Raw genomic sequence first — 26,636 nt, forward strand, 5'->3', positions numbered from 1 at the left:
GGAAAAGAACATAAACCACTAAAAATGATGTTGTAGATGAATATTTAGCAACAGAAACATTCAACTCAAGCAATAAGACAAATGGTAAGAATACAATTTTGCATATAGACTTATAGACAAAATACAGGACAAACTAAAATGTTAACAGTGTTTCTCTGGATGAAAGGCTTATAGGTATTTACATTTTTTTCTTGGGGTTTTAAAAATTATTCTGTATATTTAAAAAATAACACACGTGTTATTTTTATATTTAAAAGACAGTATTTTCTCCATATTGGTTTGAGTGGATTTGAATAGGTAGCTGAGCTACATGGTAATTCTTTCATTGTCTAGGATTTAAAAAATTCTACAGCAATGATAATAATAGCAATCCCACCGCCATTTATTAGATGCTTTCAATTTACTGGGCACTTCACATGCATTGTATCACCTAACTCTTAGAAAACCCCCCAAAGGCAGGTCTGTTATTATGTCCATTTTAACAACTGAGGAAACTTGAGACAGAGAAGCTAAGAAATTTACTTAAGTTGATACAGCTAGTAAAAGAGATTGCCAAGGGTTTGACTCAGGTTTACGCCTGGGCTCTTACCCTCTTAGCTATTAATCGGGTGAACATATATCACATTTGTCATGTACAATTGCTCTTCATTTAGTTATGGCAAAAATCGGTCCTGGATATAAGTTGATCTTGTTTGTAATTAAGTTACCCTCTCTTTAAAAAAGCAGGCCTAGGCAATTATGTGATTTTCAGTAAGAACAGAACATACGTAAACAAAAAGGTATATGAGTTGGTATATGCTCGCTGCACGAACAGGGTGCGGTGTCATGGAGGAGGAACATGACTGTTAGTTCAATTTCATTAAAATGTTGGTCTGTAATAATGAGGTCGCCATCTTTCTTCCCTGGTGACAGTCAACGTGTAAAATTTGGAAAAGATTGAGCAAGTCCAATAAAAATTTAATAGCAGTGACAGCTTTACTCTTAGATCTAACGCACACACAAAATTGTGATTTCAGCTCTGAGGAAATAATCTAATGAAAATGGTAGAAATCCACACCAGGAAAGGAATCATTCCAGTTATAGAAAAAAATTTTTTACATGTAATGAGAGCCCCAAATGAATTTCTATTTGGATTTGTACAGCCTTTCAGATCTGTGCGGGGCACTTCCTTTTCCTAGAGACAGTGCGGGCTTCCTTAAGCAATGAGTCATTAGTTTGCCCAAGTCGAGTCTGTATCTAACTCCAGGATGTGAGCCAAATATGATAAATAAGGTTGAAGTTGTGGAATATCTATGAGACATTGTTTGGGTTATTATTTAGAACCAAAAAGCAGGAGAGCACGCAGTGTTAATGGAGAGGCCTCCGTTCCTATCAGCATGACAATGGAAATGCAAGTGACTCTAGTTTCAATTTGCTGGGGCCCCGCTTTTGTGTTGCTTAGGGAGAATGAAATATAATGGAGGTGTGACAAAACTGGGAGACAAAACCTAAGAGGCAGGCCACTGCTGATGCGCTGTCATTCTGGTCTGGTCTGTATGTCAGGGTTGGTTTTGTAGGTGCCTTCCATTTTTCAGACACCAACAGAACCTGCTAGAAGGGCAGAAAAGTGCCGTGGTGCCGATCTCAAATATCTAGGCAGATAATCTAAACCCAGTCAAGGTTATAATACCCCAAACCAAACACAATAATAACTACGGAACAGGGCACACAATGTTCTGAGCACTTGAGAGGCGCCCACCGGAAGAGAAGGGTGTGCGAGCGGCCTACAGTTTGGGTCCCATTCTGTAGAAACAGGCATGGGTGTGTGGAAATGAGCATGTGCCCTGTGATTCACTAATGCACACTCTGAGTTGGTTAAGAGATGTGTTCACTGGCCAGTCTGTTTGTGGGAAAGAAACAGGAATGTGGAATAAGAGTCTCCACTGTATGCATGTGTGTCTGCTGGGGGCAAGTGGGGAAGGGAATGGGACCAGAACTCATTATAATTGGTCTTAGCATCTGAAATAGAAAAATAAAGGGTATGTTTATGGCTAAAGATTTAATATGTAGTATGGGGGAACAGAATTTAAACTGAACTTCCTATTTCAGTTACCTGGGCCATTGCCAGAAAGGCTGTTTCTGTATCTGAGAAGAGTCCTTTCCAACACACTCAGTAGGCACTGAACATTCTCCCCACCCTTTGTCTTCAATGCTGCAGGTCCTTTAGGGACTCAATCACCTCCAGCTAGAGACACATGTTCTGTGACACTGACTTCCCCACCTACATCAGTAATATCAGCGTTCTGGATTTATAGGTCTTTCCCGCCAAGCTCCCAAGGAGCTCCAAGTATTTCTCACATTTCCCATTTACTTCTACCAGCCCCTGTGGAACAGGAAGGGACTGGCATGCTTCTGTGGATTCTGAAGAGAGGAATTTGCTAGAAGTTGATGGCCCAGTTGGGACACTGTGTGAAGAACCAAAGGGTGGCTGCTTTTTGGGTTACTTTGGCCCTGGCTTTTCCTTTCGGCTGAGTATTAAATTTAGGTCTCTTTACTATGACAAACTTTAGATGCCTCTTAAACCTGAATATTTAGCATCCTTTTTATGGAGGGGGGGATCAACAATTTTCCCTTTCAAATCAATAGGTAAATGGAAGAACCTTGCCTGCCATACTGGGGAGCAGGTGTAAGTAGAAGGGATTTCACTTTGGGAGTGACAGAAAGTTAGCAGAAGTATTTCGCTCGCGTGGGAAAGGCCAGGTTTCATTAGCTGAGTTACGGAGAAGGGAAGTCTAGGGTCCCGGGCCATGGCCACGGCTCACCTGACAGCCACTGATGATGGGACAGTCCAAGTCAGGAGTGAGCATTTAGAATGAGAACAGTTCCAAGGATGGAAACTTGGGAACACTGAATGTAGGGCACAGGTGGAGAGAGAAGGGCAGCGAAGGGGGCTGAAGGCATTGCCAGAAAATTTGGAGGAGAAACAAAGAGAATGAAGTCAGAGAACCCACGGGAAGAGAGTTTCAAGGAGGATGAGATTCCACAGTAAAAAATCAACATGAAGTTCAAGTAGGAGTGTTAATATAAACAGAAAGCGAAATCTGATCTTTGGGATGTGAATGCAGCAAGAGCTCACATAGAGGGGTGAGGTCAGAGGGCAAAGTGCAATGGAGTTTAAAGTGAATGGGGATGAGGGAGGCACATAGGGATGCAAACCCTTTTGGAAGAATTTTGACCAACAATGTTAAGAGAAAGAGAAGGTAGTGATTTTAAGAAATGGCAAGGATAAAGGAGTTCTCTTGCATTCAGTTGGCAAAGGGGAGGAGGACAAGGTCATGGACATTTTTTGAGCATCATTATATGTCAGTCTCTGTTAGTGGCAATACTTACATTGTCTAATTCTAACTCTGAAAACACCCCTGAGGTAGCTGTTAGCCTCCTAATAAATGAAGAGTGCAAGGCTCAGAGACATTGAATGATTTGTCCAGAAGTCCCAGAAATTTGCAAATGACAACAAGCTAGGAATTCAGACCGGTTCTTTCCGCTATATCATGCTGTGTTTGTTTGTGATGATTTGTAACAAAGGAGAAGAAGGCAGTGAACACTGAGAGACCTGGGAGGGTGACCAGATCATTTATCCAAGCCTAAAATCCTTCACGAGTGAAAGGGGCATTATTAATTACTCTGGGAAATGGGGAAAACAGGCCTGCCCAGGCAGAGCAGGCTGGTGTTCCCCTGGCCTAGAATAGAGGTGCCCACAAGGTCATGACTTCCTCAGTGACCCCCAGTTCTGCCAGGCACAGCTGTGTATGATTCAGACATTCTCAGAGAGCATACATTAGCTTCATCTATAAAAACATCTGTGTCCAACATGTGTCTGGAGCCTCATAACAACTCTGAGGCAGGCTCTATTTTTATGTCCACTTCATGAGAAGGTCACTGAGGATTAGAAAGATGGGGTGATGTGCCCAAGGTCAAGAGCTGGTAAAGAATAGACATAACACTTGAAAACCAGATCTTCTGACTCCACTGTAATTTATTACCTGATGTGATAATACATTTTTTTACTACTTAAAAATATTATTAAAAGAGCATCAATTATGTATAAAAGAAAGCAAAAGGTCAAAAAAGATGAAGGCAAGATTTTTAACAAACAAAATCATCTGCAGCTAAATATTTTATTTTATTTGAACATGACCTTGGGACCAAGAGCTTTGTATAGGACTTCTATAATCTGTCATTGTTAGGTCAGAGGACGCTCAGGTAGAGCCTACAGAGATGACCCTACAGCTGAGTGTTTCAGTTAAGAGTCCTGATGGCCACTTTTAGAGAACAGAGCTGTAAGGTTTTCCACACTGCAAACCACTTGGGCCTTGGTGCCCATGAGTCTCGCTGTGGCAACAAGGGCATCCCCGGCCCGTGCCAGGGGGCCTCTCCCAGGCTGCCCTCTGTGCTCCTCCCCAGGCTCAGGCACAGTGACTACTGTGCACTCTGGGTTCCCATTAAGGGACCTGTTGGTGAAACAGCCTCAAGCTTCCATATGGCTGTTCTCATGGACCCCCCCATGACATCGACGCCTGGAACATTTCAGCAGCTAAGGTCAGTTTCCCAGACTCTCACCTCCAGCCACAGAAGCACAGAAGGCTCTGAGTCTGAGGCCAGGCATCCTAAGTCTGATCAGGATTAAAAAAAAAAAACCAAAAAACTAAAGGTTTCTGACCTCCTAGAGGTGACTATTTTATTATTTATCATTTTTTAATTTTAATTTTTTAAAAATCCTCACCCGAGGATATGTTTATCGATATTTAGAGAGAGAGGAAAGGCGGGGGGAGGGAGAGAGAGAGAGGCATCAATCAGTTGCTTCCTCTATGCTCCCTGACCGGGGATCAAACCCATAACCTAGGTATGGGCTCAGACTGGGGATCAAACTGGCAACCTATGGGTGCACTGGATAATGCTCCCACTGAGCCACCTGGCCAGGGCTGTTTAAATTTTGTATTTATTGATTTATATAGAGAGAGGAAGGGGCAGAGAGAGAGAAAAAAGAAACATTGATTTGTTCTTCCACTTATTTATGCCTTCATTGGTTGATTCTTTTATGTCCACTGACTAGGGATCAAAACTGGAACCTTGAAGTATCCGGATGATGCTCTAACCAACTGAGCTGCTTGGCCAGGGCTGAGATGATTATTTTACATGATGACAGGAAACTAACTCAAAGGGATTCCTCACTGATAAGTTGGCCCACTGTCATTTTGGGGAGCTTGAGACTTCAAATGACTAAATAGTCACAATTCAACTAGTGTTCATTTTTCCTGGAAGAAATCCCAGAATCACCAAGCCCTGATTAAAAGAACAATTTAAATCAATTTAAATAAATAAATATTTGACTTAAAATTTCTTTCTATTTCATGTGGTGTTTCAGGTAGGATGATTATTGTTATTTTTTTACACCTTAAACAAACAGTACTTTTTGTAAAGTCAGGCAGATGTAAACAAACAAAAAACAACAGGCAATGGAAGGAAATCACAAAAGAGAGACCTGCTTTCATCCCTAAGACATGTAAGCCTGCAGATGTGGTTAGCAATCTTTTTCCTTTGTACTATTCAAAGGAAATGGCCTGACATATTTTTACTATTTAATCTTCAGGTGAATTTCAGAATTCATTTGAAAAGAACTTTAAAATACAAAACCATAGCACGTTATATAGAGCATATCCTTCAGAAGACACGAGACAATGGAGCACCTTAGAGCAAAGCATTGTACTTTGCAGTGTCTGAGGATTCAATAAAGGGCTTCTGCAATTATTTTCCTGTCGCTTATTCATACCTGAGCCTCTTTTTAACCTTCTTCTGGCCAGCTTAATTTGATCCTGTAGAATCTGTACCCAGTCTCTCGGGCCAGGAAGTTTATCCACATGATTAGCAGTACAGTACTTTTCTGTGAAGACTGAAAGAAAATAGGAAATATTGTTAAATGCTTTAACAAATAGGCAGATGTGAAATAGGAATATATCCCAAGGAGAAAAAAAATATATTGCTAAAAGACAATGGTTCTGCAGTAGATATTTTCAATATCCATATTACATTCCTTTGGTGAAGGTGGAGCTTGGCATGGCCCTGACTATATAAAATGTACTGTGCTTCAATGAAGCCAGCTATAAATTTTTAGCAATTTCTGTGGGAGGTGCCCTTCCTACTTGCTCCATGTCCATGTCTATATGTCTTATTAGCACAGAAAAAGATGCTTCCTTTGGGTCCATGGGCCTCCTGACAAAATTCAGCAACTGTATTAAAATACTTCACTTTGTTATTAATTCAAAATCTAATGCAAAATTACACAAAAAGATGATGTTCTCTTGGTGACTCCTACTAATTCAATCAGTTTTCAAAATAAATCAAGATAGTTTTATCTTAATGGAAATTCCCATTCCATGTTGAGTAAACTTCTTGCAATACTCCATTGGCTTCTAGCAAAGAGCTACCTATTAAGCACAAAAGAAAGTATGGAGAGTCATAGAACAGGACAACAGGAAGGCCAAGCAATTATGTTACTAAAGCCACACAGTGTGTGACTGCACATACAGGTGCTGACGTTGACATTTCTGCTTCACATGCCACTCCTGATCGCTTTTCAACTTGCTCTTCATAAGGCCAAGACTAAGCATGTACTCACTTCGTACTGCCTTCTTGGTGTTTAAAAATATCTTTGGATTGGTAATCTTACTCCTAGAAATTTATCCTAGAGAAATAGTTTGAAAGAAGGAAAAACCCCACAAATGTAGAGAATCCAGTCATCTGAGTTAAGGCCATGTTGGTGAAGACGGAAGGGTGACTGGATCTGTATCTAGAATGGGCATTTCTGCTGAATCACATGACCTGGTAACTACAGAAGAAAGGGAAGGTGTGTGAGGGGAAAGGTGGATGTATTCAGCTTGGCTTGGGACATGCCAAGTTTGGCGTGTCTGTGGAGCACCCATATGGAAATGGCTAGCAGATATTTCCATATAGGAGCCTGCAGTTCAGAGAAGGGTCTGGGCTGATACCAGTTTGAGAGGCACAAACATATAACTGGTAGTTAAAATGACAGGGAAAGAAAAAAAAAGAAAAACAAGCAGGGAGAACAGAGTGTTGGGCCAAACACAGAGCCAGAGAGAACTCCAGTGGCTGAGTGGAGATTAAGGCACAGGAATCCATGAAGGAGCCCAGGACAGGCTACGGAGTGCGGAGATCCGCTGGCGCCTTGTGAAGGCCAGTGAGTGGTGCTGATAGCGGAGGGACCTGCAGTCTAAGTGCAGAAGAAGGGCCAGGAAAGGAGGTTTGGAAAGGGTTTACTGAAGGTCATCAAGGAGTGGTGGGGGTGGCCACAGATGACACTCTCAAAAAACTGGGTTCAGTGGGGAAAGGAAGAGAAGGACTGGGAGGGGAGGAGGGCTGAGGGACGGGAGACCTGAACGTGTTTACTGCCTGAGAAAAGCAGCCCTGTTGTGGGGAAGACAGGGTCCAGGAAAAAGGAGACAACCAAAGGAACCATCCCAGAAGAACTGCAAGGTGATGGGTCAGGATAGACATGGAGGGTTGCCCTCAAACAGGATGAACTTCTTCCTTCTGACCCCAGAGGCTGGTAAGACTGGGGCAGATCGAGAAGTGGTTCTAGGCTGGAGTAACCACTCCTGAGACCTCACTGAACTTAAGGTGAGGGGAATGGAGTGTATGGGAAAGTCTGGAATTGCCTCTGAGAAGAACGGAAGTAGGAAAGCCGCAGACTGAGGATGTGAGGACAGCCGACAGGAGCGTGGTACTGGCAACGATCTGCAGGGGCAGGCTGTTTTCTCCCATGGCACCCTGCAGCCCTTCCTGGGAGTGGAGACCCTGAATGGTAGGGCTGGTCTTGGGTTAGAATTTTTCTGGACACTTTTGACAGAGGGACAGGGATATGAAGTACTTGAAGATGTTGATGACGCCACCTGGAATGAATTACTTCAATTTTCCTCACTCCCCCTTCCCACCCAAATCTGAAAAGGAAGTGAAGCCAGGAAAAGGCTCATAAACTTGGAAATATACAGAGATCAGGGAATGGAATTATCAGCAGTGGCAAGGAGGTGCTGCAGAGTAAGTGCAGTTGAGAGTATAAACGCTGGAGTATAGATGGTGGCAGCGCTGCAGTTCTGGAAGGAAATGCTAAGGTGTGGTCAGGGGTGGGGCTGAAAAGTAGCTGAGGCCAATGTCACTGTGTTTGAGGTCCGGGTACTGTGTGGCTGAGGGGTCGGATGGATCTTTCATGTGGACAGTGAAGTTATCCAGGATGACTGCGCAATGAGGGAAGAGGAAGACGCGTAGCTGTAGTAAGAGCCTTAGTGGAAAGGACCCTTCCCAGCCCAACTGAGTAGAGGAGTGGTGGTTAGGAAGCAGAATTAAGGATCAGGGAAAATATCAACGATGTTGCCCAGTATATGACGTGGGCCGGGCGAATAAGGAGTCTCCACTTGGGAGACATGCAGAGGGAACAAGACCACCGGGGGTTGGGTGTGCTTTTGAATTCCCCACATTAGGCTTTAGACGCCTCAGGGTCTTCATTTATTTTGTCTCCCTCAAAGCACCTACAACAGTACTTCAAACTGATTGAGTTCTTAATAAACACTTGATGAATAAACAAACACACTTTCTAGTTTTGTTTCTAATGGAAGCAAATACAACAGCTCACAAATGTAGACTAATTCGGTGAGGAAAGCCTATCTGAATTAGTAGGAAGTCTTAATTAATAGAATATATGTAAGGAAACAAGGTTTTATTACATACGAATGCCCACAGTAACGTTTACTTATCAGAGAATTGCCAAGATCCTCAAAGTCCTGTTTTAATGAATATTTAAAAAACCCTATTAGTTTATATGAAAATGTGGGCCACCAAAAGGATTAACTATACCATCTTAGCAGGTAAACAGCTCCCTCCTTGTAATATTATTTATAAAATGAATTTCCATAGCAACCCTTCTTTTCTTAAGACTGTGAAATGCAGGTGTCCAAATTGGGACCCATTAGAAAGTAGTGTTTCCAAATTAACAAAGCGTATTTGGGCTATGCCCACATCAAAATGACTCCCAGCCACGAAAACCAGAGGGCAGGTTCTGGAATGTTTCTCCCACTCTGTGAAGAGCTTCTAAGCAGATCTCTCAAATACCATCTGAAGCTCAGGTATTCTGTCACTCACTAAAAAGGCAACAATTTCTGGTTATTTTTTTTCAGGTAAAACCTATCTAGTTTCAATAAAAAGAAGCCAGGGAAGTCTCTGTCTCCTGGGCCTCTCAGACCACTGAAGGCACAGTATTAAGCTTCTCAAAAAATATCGATACAAACAAATATTTCCACTGGGTCTATTCTGACTTTCTATTTCATGGACCACCTCCACACTCAAAAACAACTTTTACCTAGCTGTACCTACTGAAGATGAAATCTTATTCTGTTGCACACACAGATGAGACCTTAGGCCAAAATATTGTGATTGTATTGACCTGAAAACACTCAATATGCTGTGTGAATAGAGGTATCGCGTAAGCAGAATATATTTTTCCTCTCTGAATCTATGGCTAAAGGTCAAGCTATTATCCTGGTAACAGTTCCATTAGGAGTAATGATGTGAAAAGAGGTATTGCATTAATGCACTGGTTTCCTACTATGTTAATAGTGGGTCATTAAGAATCATAGTAGAACAATTTGCATTCATCCTTAGAATGTAATAGGTTTAAAAAGAAATTTTCTTCCTCTTCTATTTTACATATTAAGGGGAAGCAAGGGCTAATGTTAAGCAAGTCCTAGTAATCTAAACAAGTGGATCAAGGCCAACAATTAAACTAAATAAATGAGTTAAAAGTATCCACACTGCTTAACATAATTTGAAGTCCCAAAGCACAGAGTATGTTAAGCCACTGGAGAAGTGACAAATGTTCAATTTGATCTGTACATGAATAATCACTTTTTTTAGATGCTTGCATTCATTTGAGCCATGCCCTTTAATTGTATATAAATAATGAATAAGCTAGTGGTGGCTGAGCAGATCCTTCCTTCCCTAGGAATGTGGCATTTAAAATCATCATCAATGAACACAGCAGCGTGTGGCGGGCCTGAATGCAACATGCTGAGAATGGAGCAGATTGGCCAGGTTCCCCAAAGAGCTGTGTGTTCACACAGTAGTTCCAAGAGGACTCTTCATTTAGATTTTTCTGGCTCTCTAAGCTGGGAAAAGCAGAATGTGGTATGGATTTTTAAAGGGAGTCATTGGACCACACAGACACTTGAAGGGGCAGAAGTGGATAGCAGAACTTTGATTTCACTGTGAAATGCTCTAAGGTGGCGAAAACTCTGGCCAGCAGTGAGTGCCCATTTCTGATCTGATGCCTCAGTTCTAACTTTTGGTCAAACAGACAAATGAAAGTTGGGTCTATCAAGCAGAACTGAAATCTGCGTCCTCATTAGATTTGCCAAACTCCCAGAGCTTGAGGGGGCCAGGGAGGAGGGTGGGAAAGAGCCATCTGCAGTATGACTTGAGGCTGGCGGTGTGCAAAGGAGAGGGAGCCCTGGGACCGGCCCACAGGTGGAGGCCAGGTTCCTGCAGGCCGCTTCAATGATTCCATCTCCTCACACCTGAGGGCGCGGAAAGCCAGCACCCCTCCTACATCTCCCTCTTTCCTTTTAGTCTTTCAAAGCTGTTATTTGAAACTTACCATGAGCCAAGCACTTTATATCTATCTCATTTAAGCTTTGCAGTAATCTGATGAAGGAGGTATTGTGATCCCATGTGACAGATGACAAAATCAAAGTATGAGCAGGGTATATAACTGGGCAAGATGGCACAGCGAGTAGGGGTTATCTTCCATATAAATGAATTTTTAACCTTGAGTTGTAAATGAGCACACACTGATTTGGTAAAAGAAAAGTGGTTGAATTTTAAATATAAACAAGTCAATAGCTAAGGTAATACTTGCATGTGAAAGAGAGTTGTGAACGTTGGTCTTTCAACTACATGCAAACAGAAGCATGCAGGAGCGGAGAGCAGACGGCCATGTCCTGTGAGGTCACCCTTCCCCGCCTGGTAAGGGGTCTAGGCAGGATGGTATATAGGTAGTTTCGGCTTGAGAATGATGACTGTGGTCCACTTTCTTTTCCTTTTTTTTTTTTTAGAAAATTTATTTTTCCAAATACATTTTCCAATTTCTATATGGTTCTAAAACAGTAAATATTTCCTTTGATGATATCATGGTGCTTCCTACCCTAATTTCATGGAAAGAGCTGAAAATGATAAACTGTAGGCTTGATATCCACTCTAATCATTTATTAAAATGATCATAAACCTGGCCCTTAGGGCACTTGGAGAGAAAGGAAAAGAGCTAGAATAAGTCTGGTTACGATACAAGGCCTTAAGGTACTCCAGAGCTTGGTGCAATTGATACTGATCTAGAGACTGGTTCTCAGCTGTGCAGGTTCAGAAATCTGGTTTTATCAGACAACCAGGGGCTCAGGCCTAGAAACCAGCTCACAATAACTACCCCGACAAGAGACTGATAAACTGACAATGAATTAATGTGTAATGGGGTGACTATCTTTCTAGCATCTGAAACATGTGATGTCATCGCGCAGTATACCCACTTTTTGGAATCAACGGGCTGGAATGAAGAACTTAATAGAAAGTTGCTTGGTGAGAACCAGAGGTCGCAAATGGTGTGGGGCTGGCCAAGCTTGGGGATACCTATGGGAAACTGTCCTTCCTGTCCCCTGCTGCCACTGTGGGCAGGAACATGTCACACCAGTGACCTGCAAGCCACAGCTTGAGTGGGGCAAAGACAGGTAATTGAGCTAAGGAAAGCCAAGCCACAGGCTGCCCAAAAGGATTAGCAGGACCGTCTGGCATCCTCCTCAAAATAGCAAGCAGTGAGGGGATGAGCAAAGCTGTGGCACGATCACGTGAGCAGGCCCAGCACCTTGTGCAAACCAGGACTGCGAGGGGGCAGAGGCAAAAAGGAGGAGGCCTGCTGGCGAGGAGAGGAGCGTGAGGCAGATGTGCAGAGAGTAGTAGAGAGCCAGAGAGGCAGAGAGTGGCTGGTGAGGAGGCGATGGGAGCACAGGCAGGCTTGAGAGCAGCCTCCTTTGCTACTGTTCCACATGCAGCCTCACGGTACACATGTTTACTAAGGGAACAAGAGCATTTTACAGAGGTTGAGTACGGCCTGATTCTTTATCCACCAACAATGGTCTATCGGTGACCAACACACTCTAATGCCCTTGACCTCTAGTCCTGAACGGGTACCAACAAGTCCCTGTGCTTTCCTGTCGCCAGCCTCTGTGTACAAAGGTCTTCAGGGCACATGCTGAGACACGCAGTCACAAGTGATCTTTGGAGGTGCAATTATTTCAGTATATGCTTTATTTCACCTGTTTGTGTTGATTCTTATTAAAGCAATGACAGTGGATGTTTTCTGATCTCATACAGAAACAGGGGTGCTTCACACCTAGCACCTGAACCCTACTTTTTTATTATAAAAATAACAAGTATTCATTCAAGAAATATTTACCAAGCACCCAGAAGACTATGCTAGGTGCCAGTGAGCTGATGGTCCCTTGTCCTCAAAAGTCTTTGAGTGAAATAGAAGAAGGCAAATGAAGTCAAGAGGAGCACAGAGAGAAGTTGCTATTATGCAAGTGGGTTAGAGATGCCCGGAGGAGGAGCACTGAGCCCACTCCTGGTGGGGGTGGTATCTGGAAAAGCTGTTGGATAAAGTGGTGGCCAAACTGAAACCCAAGAAAGAGTAGAGGTTAGATGAAGAGTAAGGGAAGGAGGAGAGCGTTCCAGAGATGTGCATTTGCTCTAAGGAGAGGGTAGAGAGGCGGTCTCAATAACTGGGAAGCTCAGGTTTCTACGCCTGTAAAGGAAATGAGGAGGCCCTGGCCCTGTCCGGGGGAGGGGGCGGGGGTTTGAACCAAAGCCTCTGTATGAGGCTGAGAGCCTAGAGGGACTGCCCCTTAGTGCAAAGGGAACTTTCTATCCACTAGGGCAAGGAGCTCTGTCTAATCTTTGGAGGGGGGAAAAGAGTTTTCTTGGAAAATTCTAATACTTGGCCTGGACCTCTCATAGGCTTGGAATTCGAAATTATATTACCTGGATAAATGGGCATAAGCATTGCTGTAGATACCCCTGGCCTACAAACAAAAGGAAATGCAGAATTACTTCTACAATTTGGGCCCCAACAGATTCTCATGGTGAACAAAACAAACACAGGCCCACCACAGAGGGGCTCATGTGTGAAAATAGTGCAACCGGTAAGGAAAAAAATCCCCTGTAGCAAGACTCAGCTGACCCAAGAAGCACAGGATTAAATGACCAATAACTTAAGGCAATGGAGCTACAAAGTGCATATGTTTAAAATGATGAAAGATATTAAAGGACTTAAATCATTACGAAAACAATGAGGCTGATTTCAAAAATAACTTATTGAAATTAAAAATATGATAACTTATATTTAAAAATTCAAACGACAGGATAGTCAATAAACTAATATCACTGAATAGAAAAGAGAGCGAGCTGGATCTTGATACCCAGAATGTGGTACCAAGAGATGAAGACATGGAAAATACAACAAATAAAGAGACATGAAGAACAGCATATAAGTGTCCAGTTAACACTAACAGATGTTTGAGAGGGAGAGAAAGAATGAAGGAAAGGCAAAATTTGAAGAGACAATAGCTGAAAAATCACCAGAACTGGTAAGTCATGAACCCTTGGTTCCAAGAAGCACAACAGCCAAGCAGATTACTAAAAATAAAGTAATGGCTAAATTTAAATAAACTGGAGAATGACAGAGGCAGAAAGATCTTAAAGGCAACCAGATAGAAAAGACAGATGATCTACAAAAAGAACAAGAGACATAGCAGATTCACAACAGCAACGAAATCTAGAAGATAGTGTAATATTTTCAAATTGCTCTGAAAAAATTCCTCAGTCTAGAATAAATTACCCAACTAAACTCTACATCATTCAATAGTGAGGGTGAAAAAAAGAAATTTCCAGTACAAAAATGGAAAGAATATACCACAGAGACCCTCATTGAAAGAATTACTAAAAGTTGTATTGACAAAGAAAATACAAATCCTTGTATTTTCTTATTTGTCAGAAAAAGTGGGGGCCGAAGAGAGGAAGACATGACCTTAGATATTAAGAATTATTAGTGCCAAATTCATGAAAACTGTGTAGTATTGGCTTAGAGGGCGATAACAAGTGTCAACGTGTGAAACGGGAGCTCAATATGTGACAGAAGTGAAATTACAATTCATGTTAAAAAAAAAAAAAAAAAGGGATGTTGTTGTACAATGAGTGACCCCCATAGAGACATATAAATTAAATCTCTCCTTCACAGTTTAGGTAAAAGTAAATTCCAGGTGGGTGAATGATCTGAATATAAAATACAAAACTTTAAAATAGTTGGAAAAAATTAGGAACATAACCTCACATAATCAGAATATGGAGACTTTCTTAAAACAAGCATATAAAAAGCACAAAGCCTAAAACAATCTTTTAAATCTAAATTTTGGTGTGATAAAAGAGATCATATGCAAAGTTTCCACAAATTGAAAAATAAGATATCTGTAATTCATAGAACTGACAAAAGAACTTATATAAATCAGTAAGAAAACAACAACCTAATGAAAAACTTGGAAAAGGATGGAAATTCACAGAGGAAACTAACCAAATAGAAATAAATATGAAACGATTCTCAACTTCATTAATAATCAGGAAACCCACCACTGAGTTGCCATTTGCAACCAGTTAGACTGGCAAAAATTAAAGTTTGTTAACATCAGATGCGGGCAAGAAGGAGGAAAAACAGGATTTCTTATATATTGCTGGTGGACGATGAATGATAGTCGTCACTCTAGAGAGCCATTTGGCAATGCTTATTGAAGCTGAAGATGCTTGTATCTTGTGGCTCAATTCCACTCCCTAGTGTGTGCCCTAGAGATGCTGTCGCACACGAGCCCAGCGAACACGAGGATGACTGCGCGGCTGCCACAGGTACCTGTGAAAAGGATAAGCAACCTGACTGCCTCTTCATGGAAGACTGGAGGAAGAAGTTGCTTGCTTTATAGGAAAAAACCTTGATTAAAAGGACACAAAGTTGCAAAAGTATAGTATGAGGCTGTGCATGTAGATTTGTAAATTCACAAAATAACAGTAAATGTGATTTATATTTAGTGAAATAGAAAAATACAAATGAGAAAGATTCACACCGACTTCAGGTCACCCTGGAGCAGGAAGGAGAAAGAGAAAAAGAAAGGGAATGGACAGAGCGGGAACATTTTGAGTTTTACAAAACAAAACAAGGGAAGGTGGGTATGAAGTAAATGAAACATCTGTTTTAAATCCCAGTGGTAAGGTGGAAAGAAAATGTATTTTGAAAAATGACTTCAACACACTCAAAAACAAGAGGAATATAATTTCCACTTCTGACCTTAAGACCACTGCTAATGGGGACCAGCGTCCTTCTTCAATCAGTGTCTGAACAAATCAGAAAGTTTCTCCTAGGATGATGCTCTGAAAATGTCAATACTGACCAGATGTCAAGTATATGCCTCATGTACACTCTCTGCTGGAATAAGCACCGGAGAGCTATCTTTAAAAGAGAGCCGGGATTAACAGGGTGAAGACATGAGGCCATCATCCCTCAGGTCTCATCTGAAACGTGACCTTCTGAGTGAGGCAGGACCTCCCTCAGTTTGTTAACCAGTGTTTTTAAAATAATAACATCTACTGACCATCAGCCAGGGGTGTCCAACCTTTTGGCGACCCTGGGCCACACTGGAAGAAGAAAAGTTTTCCTGAGCCACATATTAAATACATTGTGATACGTAATCACAAAAAACAAATCTCATAATGTTTTAAGTAAATTTATGGTTTTATGTTGGGCTGCATTCATAGCCATCCTGGGACACTGCAGCCTGCGCACAGCAGGTTGGACACCTCTGGACCATCAGTTCAACAAGGGCTGAAATCACGGTGCTCTTGCTCATGGCTTGTGCATAACAGGCTGCAGAGATGTACGGTTCGTGAAAGAATAAACCTGAGGTACTCTTTTTCTCTGCTCTGTGACTTGACTTAAAAACAGAAGAATTTCTTCAGTCAATAGCCACATGTCTTGGAATATACTGAGCCCTGAAGTTCATTTCAAGTTTGATTTAACAATAAAATTTAGCAAAGTTCATCAACTAATGCACCTAAAACAAAATCTTTAAGGATAAGGAAATGCAGTCATACACACAATGATGTATTACTGATGAAATGAGAATATCGTACTACCAGAAGACTGCAGGGCAGCCAGTTGGCTGAGCAGAGTAAAAGCTGACTGCGATGACCATCAAATGCAAGTGCCGATCCCTGCATGGGGCTGTCACTTCCAGTGATGGTTGTACTGAGGAGGGCCCTGAAGATCCATAAAACTGATCCCCAGTCATATTTATTTCATTCTATAGGTTTACTTTTGAGAATCTGGACAAAAATTACTGAACTGCAGAATTTTTGATCTGGAAGAGAATTTAAAACTTAGCCAAGACACCTGTTTTTGCTTTTATTTTTTTCCAAGAGAAGGTAATGTTTCAAGATCTTAAATGGCAGAGTCAGGAGTAAATCCACGTCCCACAATCCTCCTTTCAGTGTCCCCAAACTGGCTGGGACTTTGAGGTTTGAACAATCTTGTTTAATCACAGCAATTCTCAAATATGTGAGGCCAGAGTTGCCTGGAGGGAAGGAACAACATCCTTTGTCATCCTTGGTTTTGTTGTTGTTGTTTTTTTTGGCTACAGTGGCATCTCTGTCTAAAATAAAGTGCCTTTAGTGATTTCTCAAATTAAATAAAGTTAATTTTAACTTGCTTCAATTTCAGAAGGCCCAGAGCAGAGCTTATTTATAATACAGCTATTAGGAAAATGATGGACACTCTCCTTTGGCTAGATGAGTTACAACATGCGTTTGTCTAACTGGTATATTTCAAAGGAATAAATTATATCTACTAAATATTAAGATCTGGGCAACAACAAGCATTGATATAATGATGCCTTTACTATTTACCCCCCTTTTGGCAAAGCAGCATGTATAAAAATCATAGATTTATAGAAATTCTATGTGGATGGCATCTTGGAAATAGTACAACTCATTTATTTTAGAGATCAGTAACTGAGGTTCAAGTGAAAGAAAATTTAAAAGATTGGGAATCAACTCAAATAGGCAAGTGACCTAAAACCATGTGCACATTAATGTTCCTCTTTGTCCAAGCGTTGTTTCACAGAACAGGTCTATGTTTTATCTAATCTTTATAGAAAGGAATGAGAAGGTACTGAGTTTTTCTGTTTTTAAAGGTAAGAGTTTCTGGGTATATAAACTTTCAAAGTCATTCTGTGAGGTGCGGAGGTCACCCACTAGCTGGAAGTCTGGAAGTAACGTCCAAAATCAGTTATGGCACGTTCGGGAAGTTCAGGTACCGTCCTACTCCTCACGACAACCCCAACTCAGGGCTGGGCAAGGTGGGATAAGAATGATGAGCTGGGAGAATAGGGGTAGGGATGGGGGTCTCGTCTATGAGGACCAGGTCATCAGGTCAATCTGCTGGCCGCAGCCTGGCCACCATCAGGGTGAACATGCTGGGTGTTAGCACAAGGCTGATGCCTTGGGGGTAGGATTTTATTGTCTGTTCTTTTTTAATAGTGGCAACTCCCTTCTGAGATCAGCTCTCGGAAAAAATGGGGCTCACATTTTGAGGCTTACTATAAAAAAGTTCTCAAACATTTTTTTAATACTCCCTCTTTGATGAATGTTTAAAAAAACATGGATGGGTGAGAACTGATGTATCAAGTCTTGAGCATGCTTATGGATTTTATTACTGGTTTTATTTAAATCAAAATTCCACAATGCAATTATCATACTTTAACTGTTTGAAGATTACTCTCTGGTATGATTAAATGAATGATAAACTATACCTTCTATATTGCATATTGTGTAGGTTAATCTTTAATAATTAATAACCAAAGCTTTCAGAGTCCCCACTGAATACAATATGTGGGATCGTCTGGATATTTTTAATTGTCAAGATCTGTACCATCCTTGAATGCTGTGCACCACTTGTCTGTTGCTATCGTCTCTTCAAATCTCTAAACTTTTATTCTGCCTTCCTGAATTTTAGCTGCCCTCTCTCAACTTGTCATGGAGAAGCTGCATGGCTATCTTGTTATTTATGATCTTCGTATGTCCATGTAGTGGAGTTGAGTTTTGATTTTTAAGAAACCATCTTTTTTCAGTAAAGATAAATTCACTGCCTGATTCCCTCATCCCTCTTTTCTTTCTTCCTGTATTTATTCATCATTTGTTCTGTGAGTGGCACTGTTTCATGTGCCAAGGAATATGCAAATCAAATATAGAACAGGGACTTTGCCCCATAGGAGCTTACAGTTTTGATGGAGGACAAGATGCCCAAACACAGCTCAGACAACTCTATATCTTGATTTGCCCAGGACAGTTTGAAATGCATGTTTTCCAAGTGAAATGATTAACAGCATCACTTTCACTCTCAAAAGTGTTCTAGTTTGGGAAACAAATGATACAGTCATCCTTGACATAAACCATGAATAGCAAAGCAAAACGTTAATCAAGATTTATTACTGCACTATATAAAGGTATTGTGTTACAGGAATTTGGAGAAGGGGGAAATCGATTCAGGCTAGGGCACCTAGAGAAAGCGTCACAGTAGAGGTGAAGAGACTTGGGCTGGACCATGAAGTATGAGTTGGATTTGTCTACAAAGAGCGATGAGCACTGTAGCCCTGGGGAACACAGCATAACTCCAAGTTCAAAATGAGTATGTGATGCTTGAGGAGTAGTGTTAACACCGGGCTGGTTCACCTGGTAGGAGCACTGGGAAATACAGTTGCAAAGAGAGAAATCAAGTAATGGAAAATCTGGAAAAGTCCACAGTTTGGACTTGATCTAATGGAAGAAGAGGAGTGAAGTAGGAAAATGTCACAAAATTTTGTTTTACGAATGTTCTTTGGCTCTTGGTATACAGTAAGAACTGGAAGGGGAAATTGAGGGGCAGGGAGGATATTTACAGTTTTTTATGGTGATGGATGTTAACTGTGGCGATCATTTTGCAAGACATACAAATCATGTTGTACACCTGAAACTAATATAATGTTATATGTCACTTATATCTCAAAAAAAAAAAAAAAAGAAAAGAAAAAGAAAGAGTGCTTTGCAGAACTTCAAGGACAAGGTGATACACAGCTGGACTAGGATGGTGTGAGAGAAGCTGCAGAGGAATGAATGAGCGCGGAAGGACACAGAGAATTGCCTGGTCGGGTAATTAAGCGGGATTAGTGGGAAAGGATAAAAAGGCATTGGTGCTAATCCTGAGCTTTCAAACTTGTGAGGTAGGAGAATGTTGCTGTCTTTCTAAAAAATAACGTGGCTGCACGGCTGTGTTAGTTTTAGAAGCTGCTGCCACCTTTCAAGTGATGCACCATGTGGATAAGAAGGACCACACTTGATTCTTTAGAAAAAGGCCAGAACAGGCCCCAAGCCCTGCAGTTAGTTAGAATGTTCGACATTTCTTAGTCCTGACCATCAACTGTCTCATTTGCTCCTGACTTCTGTCCACATTTCCAAGTAAGACTTGTCTCCACTTCGTTGCACCCAACGATTTGATTTAAAATAGTGCATATGCTGATAAAGATGTGTGGGGAAGGATCTACTTAAAATAACCAATATTGAATTTACTCTGTATCAAAGGGCAGGGCAGACGGGAGATGCTAAGGTTCGGAGTAATACCAGGAGCTGGCCATGGAGAGGTGTGAAAATCTAGCCAAGAGCCAGATGTAAGAAAGGGCCTGGGAACACAATCAATGCAACAGAAGATGTGACTGTAGGGATCAGTCAGTGGAAAGACTTGACTAATTCCAAGATGCAGCACCTCTCTCTTCTAGGTGCTTCTAAAAGGATAGATGCAGCCATGCTTGCTCTCATACAAAGACATCTTAAAGGCAGTCAAAATCCATGCATCTGTTACTTCAGTATTAAACAAAGCCCTATGGATTTTTAAGAGGTTTTCTTAATGGAAGCTGACATATACTCTTACTTTTTTGTGGGCTGACCATTAGCCCATAAGTACTACCATGACTATAAACATTCCCTGATCATTTGCATATGCACCTTTAGAGCACAAATACAAGCAAAGTTCAGTTCTTGAGTCTCTCAGATTTTTCATGCATACCTTGTGTGAAATAGTAACTGTTCATGGAATTGAAACAGTTACCAGATTATAGGAGAAAAGCTACAAGGAATGTAATTTGGCCAATTCTGGATGTACTATAAAATTCTGCTTCCCTGCAATGGAAAAGAAAATAGGAGAGGCGTGGCATTACCTTAAGAGGCTGGTGAGACTCTTAGATCAGCCAAACAATTCAGGGATTTAAAGGGAATGGAGACGGGCTGTGAGGAAACACTGCTTTCTATGGCCAGGGCCATGGCTAGTCCACACGGCGCCACTGTGCAAGTCGCCCGGTGCCCCCTCCTCAGGGCACTTGACTGCCATCTGCCAGAGAGCTGTCGTAATTAATACACAAACCAACAACGTCAACAATAGGAAGGGTGCCTGAAATGTTGTGCAATGCACAGTCGTGCTGTAGTGCCTCTATCTGTGCTACAGAAACTCTCTTTTTTGACAGGAAGCTGTTTTTGTCAGCCCTAATGTGATGTTAAAATGTAGGTTTTGTAAGAATTCAGAACCTGGGAGTTCGCTGAATCCTAGCAAGTTAATCCACAACTGGTTCCTGTCCATGATATGGTAGGCTAAAGAGAGATCACGAAAAGCCACAACCTCTTTTCTTATCAAATTTCTCCACATTTCCACTTGCTCGTTCTGTACCAAGAAGACAGATCTATAGTTTTGAGGAAGATAAGATTCCTTTTTTTGAGCTCAGGAAAAGCCACTGACAAAACAGGAACAGCCTGTCAACTGGCCGTGGGTCTGAGCCCAAGGGTTCTGATTCGTCAGGTCTGGGATGAGGCCTAAGAGTTCTCAGTAGCAATATGAAGCAGCATAGATCTGGTTGAAAATTCCTGGGTGTAAACTGTCCCGTTTCATTTGAGCCCGTTTCATTGGTACTTAGATCCACGAAGTTAAACACCCACAGGTAAACAGGTTGCTTAGGACTCAAGCTCCATCACTTAGAATAGACTTGAAACAATTCTGGAGGCAAAAGACGTTCATTCAAGGCTTTATAATTTAAGCTTCATTAAAATTATTCTGTGTTTTGGCTCTTTTCCATTTTCTTTGTATTTGATACACTGCTCATCCTTCAAGGTCTGGTTCAGATGTCTCCTATTCCTTCAGGTCTTCTGTTGGAGAGATTTACATCTGTGCTTTCCCCCTCCATTCGGTGATGGGCACCTGACATTTATTTTTTTATGCCTGGGAATATGCTTCTGTATCATGTCTCACTGTTCACATGTCTATAGAATGTACATCCTTAAGGTCAAGGGCCATGTCTTACTTATCTTTATGTTACCATTCCTGACTCACATCAGGTGGATCATGAACATTAGTGTTGTGAACAGAAATTTCAGGTCTGCTGATGATTTGTAAGTTTGCAACGTCAATGAAAATACTGCGAATGCTTTGGTATTCTCATGACTCATCCAGTATCGGAAGTGCAGCAAAGACCATGTCTTCTGTACCACACTGTTTGGTGAAGAAAGTTGGCCGATCAAGGGTTTCAAATACGCAATCAGAGAGACTGGCCAAGAGCTGGGCTAGAATGGAGACTACATTTTTTTCAAGGCAATAAGGATAAGGCAATAAGGATAAGGCCATAAGGAAGACCACGTGGCATTTGTTTGGTGATCCATGGAGTTGGATCCAACTCCAACTTATTCGAGTTGCAGTGATGTCTGGAGCGCCTTCCTTCCACCCTAGTGAACTAGGCAGTTATCCAGTCAGGGCCTGGTCAGGCCCTGCAGGCACGTCAGACACTAGGAGGACCCTTGTGTGACATGGCAGAGATTGTTTCAAGCCCCAGCAGTTCAAAGGACGTGGGCTGTGGACACATGCTATCTTCCTATGTGTTCCAGGAGAGGGGTAGGGCAGCCTTCAGAAAATAGGGTGCCCTTAAGGAACAGCGTAAGGGACAGCTGCGCAGGGGGGCTGCCGCACGCTGCCCATGCAGGTCATGACTCGTTAGAACGGGCTGTCAGCCTCAGGAGCTGGGGTGGCACTACTTCTTAAGGGTGGTCTGAACACAACCCGTGTCAGTCACCTGCAGTTACCTGTTCAAAAGCCAGACCTGTGGGACTACCCTGCAACTACGAAATCACTCTCTGAGGATGTGCCCCAAAAATCTGAATTTTGAACCAATACCTCAGGTAATTCTGATGCACGCGAGAATATAAGAGGCACTGTGGAAAAGGATGAATGCATAGTGCTCTTCTATATAGAATGGCCAAGATTCAACATTGCCTCTCTGTCACTGGGCCACCATAAAAAAATGGGAAGATAAAAATAAAAACCATTAAATTATAGTTACAAAGAGAGCTGAGAGACAAGCTATGTCTCTGATATCGATACAGTGGTTACATGTTATTTTGTTTTACATATTAAGCAGTTCTATCCTGTTTTAAGCTGATCTGATATGTAAAAACATGAACAGATAAGTTGACAATGATTATTCATCTTCCAAAAGGATTTTTGAATTAAAGCATTCATCAGTGGGTTCCAACTGCCAAACAATTAAATGAGAATCTACATCCTTTGAAAGACATGCGGTGTGACTTCCAAGCTCTTCCTCTGTGGTTCTATGTCCTGGAAGAGTCTCAGAAGCATCTCCTTCCCACGGAAGGGGTCACACTTCTGTTTTCCTTTCTAGCATGATGGGATCGAGTCTCATTGTCTTCAAGGGAAGATCCGCCCTTGAAGCTAGTAAATAAAATAAAGCATAGCTGTACTTTACCCCCATATTCACTTTGAATGTGCCCTGCACACACAACTGGCTGGTTGTTTAAGTAATTAGTATGATAGCCCTCTAGTGGAATTTATAAAGAATCCAAAATGCTGAATTTTAAAACAGAAATTTAAACTTGGGATACCTGCCTCTCTTTTTAAATATTCCTCATAAAAGGAATAAAGCATGCTAGAGAGTGGTTTTGCTATCAGAGCGGTCTGGGGTTAAATGTTGGCTCTACCACTTACTAGCTGTTTAAGTTAATTTAAGAAAGTTTAATTTCTCACAGCCTTAATTTCCTCTCCTGTAAGTGAAAATGAAATTAACATTGTAAGCATATTCAAATGCAAGCTGATGCTTCATTTCTCACAGACTTCTGAAAAAACCCAGAAGTTAACTATCAAGAAATAACAAATCATATGTAAATTACACCCCAACCAAATTCATCAAAGTCTCTGTGAGATAAGATAGGAAACAACTATTTACTTTTCTTGATTAAATCCAAGGAAATAAACAATGATAGGCAGTAAATAGAAAAGGCATTCTAAAATGACAAACATGGACCCCGCAAGTCTTGAGAGTTGATGAAAGGAGAGGTTTTGGTGGTCTGTTCAGCAGAGCCTATGGAAGGAGGTTTCAAATGTAGTCAGGGCTTTCTAATCTTGTAAGAAGCACAGTTCAGTTTTTGGAGTACCACCAGCGAAGAAGTGTTGCCTCCCAGGGCTGTTCTGACCCCTGATGTCTATCTTGGCAGACCACCAGACGGGCTGCTCCCCAGGAGAGCGGCAACGTGTCCTGAAAGCCTGTGTGGCCTAGAGTAAAATTAAGAGCAGCTGACCAGTTCTTTCACTTGACAAGCACATATAATTTCCTTTGAATGTAAAAGGGTTCAAGAATCTTGTGTTGTTTGACAATAATAAAACTTTCTCAGCTAACATCTATGAAGCTGAATTAAGAATCGTAACCCAAGTTCTAAATGTGGCTTTGCCATGTCTATATTTTCTGACAAGCATGCAGAGAGCCAATGATTCCATCACTACTTAGATGGCTCTTGCGCAGTCAAACTCATGGTCTCCTGGGATATGATATCAAGAATCAGATGGTTGTCAGCAGGTACAGCATGAAGTGAGTAGAGCATAACTGGGTGGTAACCTCCAGTGCATTAGGACTGTAAAGTCAATTCCAAATCAAACACAAGATGCTAAACTATCTTCAGCACTAAGACCTCATTCTCCTGTTAATAAGAGCATATGTTGCTTCTTCCCAGTTGAACTCAAAATGTTCAGGTATGTTTCTAATTAAGGATCCTTGGGCCCTACCTATAAATGAATTTTTAATGAATCACCAATAACTGTTAGCCACCATTAAACAGATGAGACTCTGAAAAATATGATCTCTACAAAGAGGATTATATTTTATTTTCAACGTACTATCATGGGGAATATTAATTATCACTACAGAGAGCTCTGTATTTATTGCCTAATAAACTATTTTTCAGTCCATTTTTTGTTCCTATTTATAAGCATTTTATAGGTTTTCCTTTACCACTTTCCCCATTGTTGTCTCAGCCAACCTACTGCAATCACTTTGAAACAAAATCCAGCCTCCACTGTTATTTTCACTTCTTACATTTTATAAAATCTACCAGGCTTCATATATTCCTAGGTTGTAGCACTTTCACATTAATACAGCATTGGTGCACTATCTCAAAGTACCGAGAAAAAAAGACTGAATGTTTAATATTTGTGAAATCTTTTGAAAGTATGTGGTAGACAGCAGTAGTAACAAGTAGCCTTGCCACTTTTAGGTAGAAAGAAACTGCTTTATTACTTTCCCAATTTGCTCAGATTCAAAAGACCTGGGTTAGGGAAGTAAATTTTTCTTTTTACCTTTACCAATCACAAGAAAAACTGAATATAGTTATTCTAAAAGACCTTCACTTAATAGCTACTTCCAAAAATCACTTAATATTGCAATATGTGGGTTAATAAACTTTTAAAGTATGATATACAGAGAAAAAAGTTTTAGGGAATTAAGAGAAGTGTAATCAATTATGGTTTCTCTCTTTTTTTTTTTCTTTCATGGCATTTAATTAACTGGTAGAAATCTATAATAATGTTTTGATGTTGGTTATTATGAATCAGTGTGTGAAGACATGAGGATGCATATTGAGTGTTGCCCAATAGGTCAAAAAATTAAGGCCAAAGTCAAGATGAAAAATAAAAATCTACGTATATTCAATCACCCAACATATATTTACGGAAACCCTACTCTGTATAAAACTTTCAGTGAAATGCAACAAATATTAAAAAATATTTAAGACAAAGCTTGTCCTCAAGGTGCTTACAAGAAATTATCAGAAAAAATCAGGTAAAAATGCTTGCTGACCAGTACAAAGAGAAAGTTCTTATAAGAAAGATAAACCTGATACCACATTCATACTTTAAATAAAGATTGTAGGAAAGTACACAGTAACCTCTGCAGAGTAAGATTAAGGAGGCTTTTCAGCTTTCTATACTTTTTTATGACTTGGAATTTTTACAAAGCATGTATTATTTTTGTAATCAGAAAAAAAAATAAAAAAATATGTCTATGAATAAAAACTGCAAGGAAACAAGTGAATATACATTATTTGTTGACTTAGGTTGTTGGTGGCTTATGGGTAGATATGTCTTGTTTCATAGTTATTTTGTTCTAAAATAATTTTAATGCAGATTTAATTCAGCAATATAACAAGTATAGAGAACCTTTAAATTCTTTGATTTGAATAATCTGTGTTACTATGTATTGGGAGCAGAAGCTTCATTGCCATACTTATTTCTAGCTAATGAATAGGGCTGTGAAGAATATTAAGGCATCTTCTCTATTTCTGTTTGTAATACACTTTTTCAGACTATTCTATGATCCAGTCTAGATCAAAAACAATGGAGTAAACCCATATTAGTCTACTTATAATGCTATATTTCATTACCACCTATTATCGGGGTAACTTTTCTATTATTATTAAATTGGAACATGGTCATTTATGGTTCCCCAATTTCTGAACACTTTCATAATCTTAATATACTGTCCAGAAAAAAAGAAAGTCAAAACTAATCCTGACTACCTTTCAGAGTGTTTAAAAGCTTCAGCAATGAAAAGCCTCATCATCCTTGACCTTCATGTTCCAGAAGCCCCCAGCCGTACTAAATCTAAATGGGACCTTCTTCACTTCAGCAAGTCCTAGTTACATCATTGACCATTTTTCAAATTCTGTAATCTTGTTTTTAGTGTCACTTCAGGCTGAATCATTCTTTTCAGAAATGATACCGATTGTGATATCTCTGTAGCTTTTCTTACTTAGCACAACTCAACTGTCACTTTTAAGTGAAAAATATTCTGTTGGAAAATGAAAATTTTTCTGCTAATGAATACTTCTGTCCACCTGGCCATGAACAAAGGGTGTCTGGAACTTGCTGACTCCATTTAAAAATTGTATTATTTTGTAAAGTTAATTGTGGGTTTCCAAGTATCCTTTAAGTGCTGTTAAATTAATTTACTCATTCTACAGAACAATGGGGCACAGGGGCAGTGATAGAAGGTCTCTGCATCCAGTCCTGGTCCACAAGGCAAAAATGCAGGAACTGAGGCAGG

At 40.7% G+C, this 26,636-nt stretch overlaps 1 protein-coding gene across 2 annotated transcripts in view; it reads right to left on the minus strand.

Annotated features, from left to right (window-relative positions):
• The window catches only part of BEND7 (BEN domain containing 7), an 87,753-nt gene that overhangs the window by 13,704 nt on the left and 47,413 nt on the right, over positions 1-26,636 (minus strand). For both annotated transcript variants that reach the window (XM_054593695.1, XM_054593689.1), the window contains exon 7: positions 5,810-5,929. In XM_054593695.1, the coding sequence (XP_054449670.1) occupies positions 5,810-5,929 (120 nt within the window). The remainder of the gene's footprint in view (positions 1-5,809; positions 5,930-26,636) is intronic.

The sequence above is a fragment of the Pteronotus mesoamericanus genome, unplaced genomic scaffold (genome assembly GCF_021234165.1).
Source record: "Pteronotus mesoamericanus isolate MK-2021 breed Mesoamerican mustached bat unplaced genomic scaffold, CSHL_Meso_final contig_130, whole genome shotgun sequence".
Taxonomy (NCBI): Eukaryota; Metazoa; Chordata; class Mammalia; order Chiroptera; family Mormoopidae; genus Pteronotus; species Pteronotus mesoamericanus.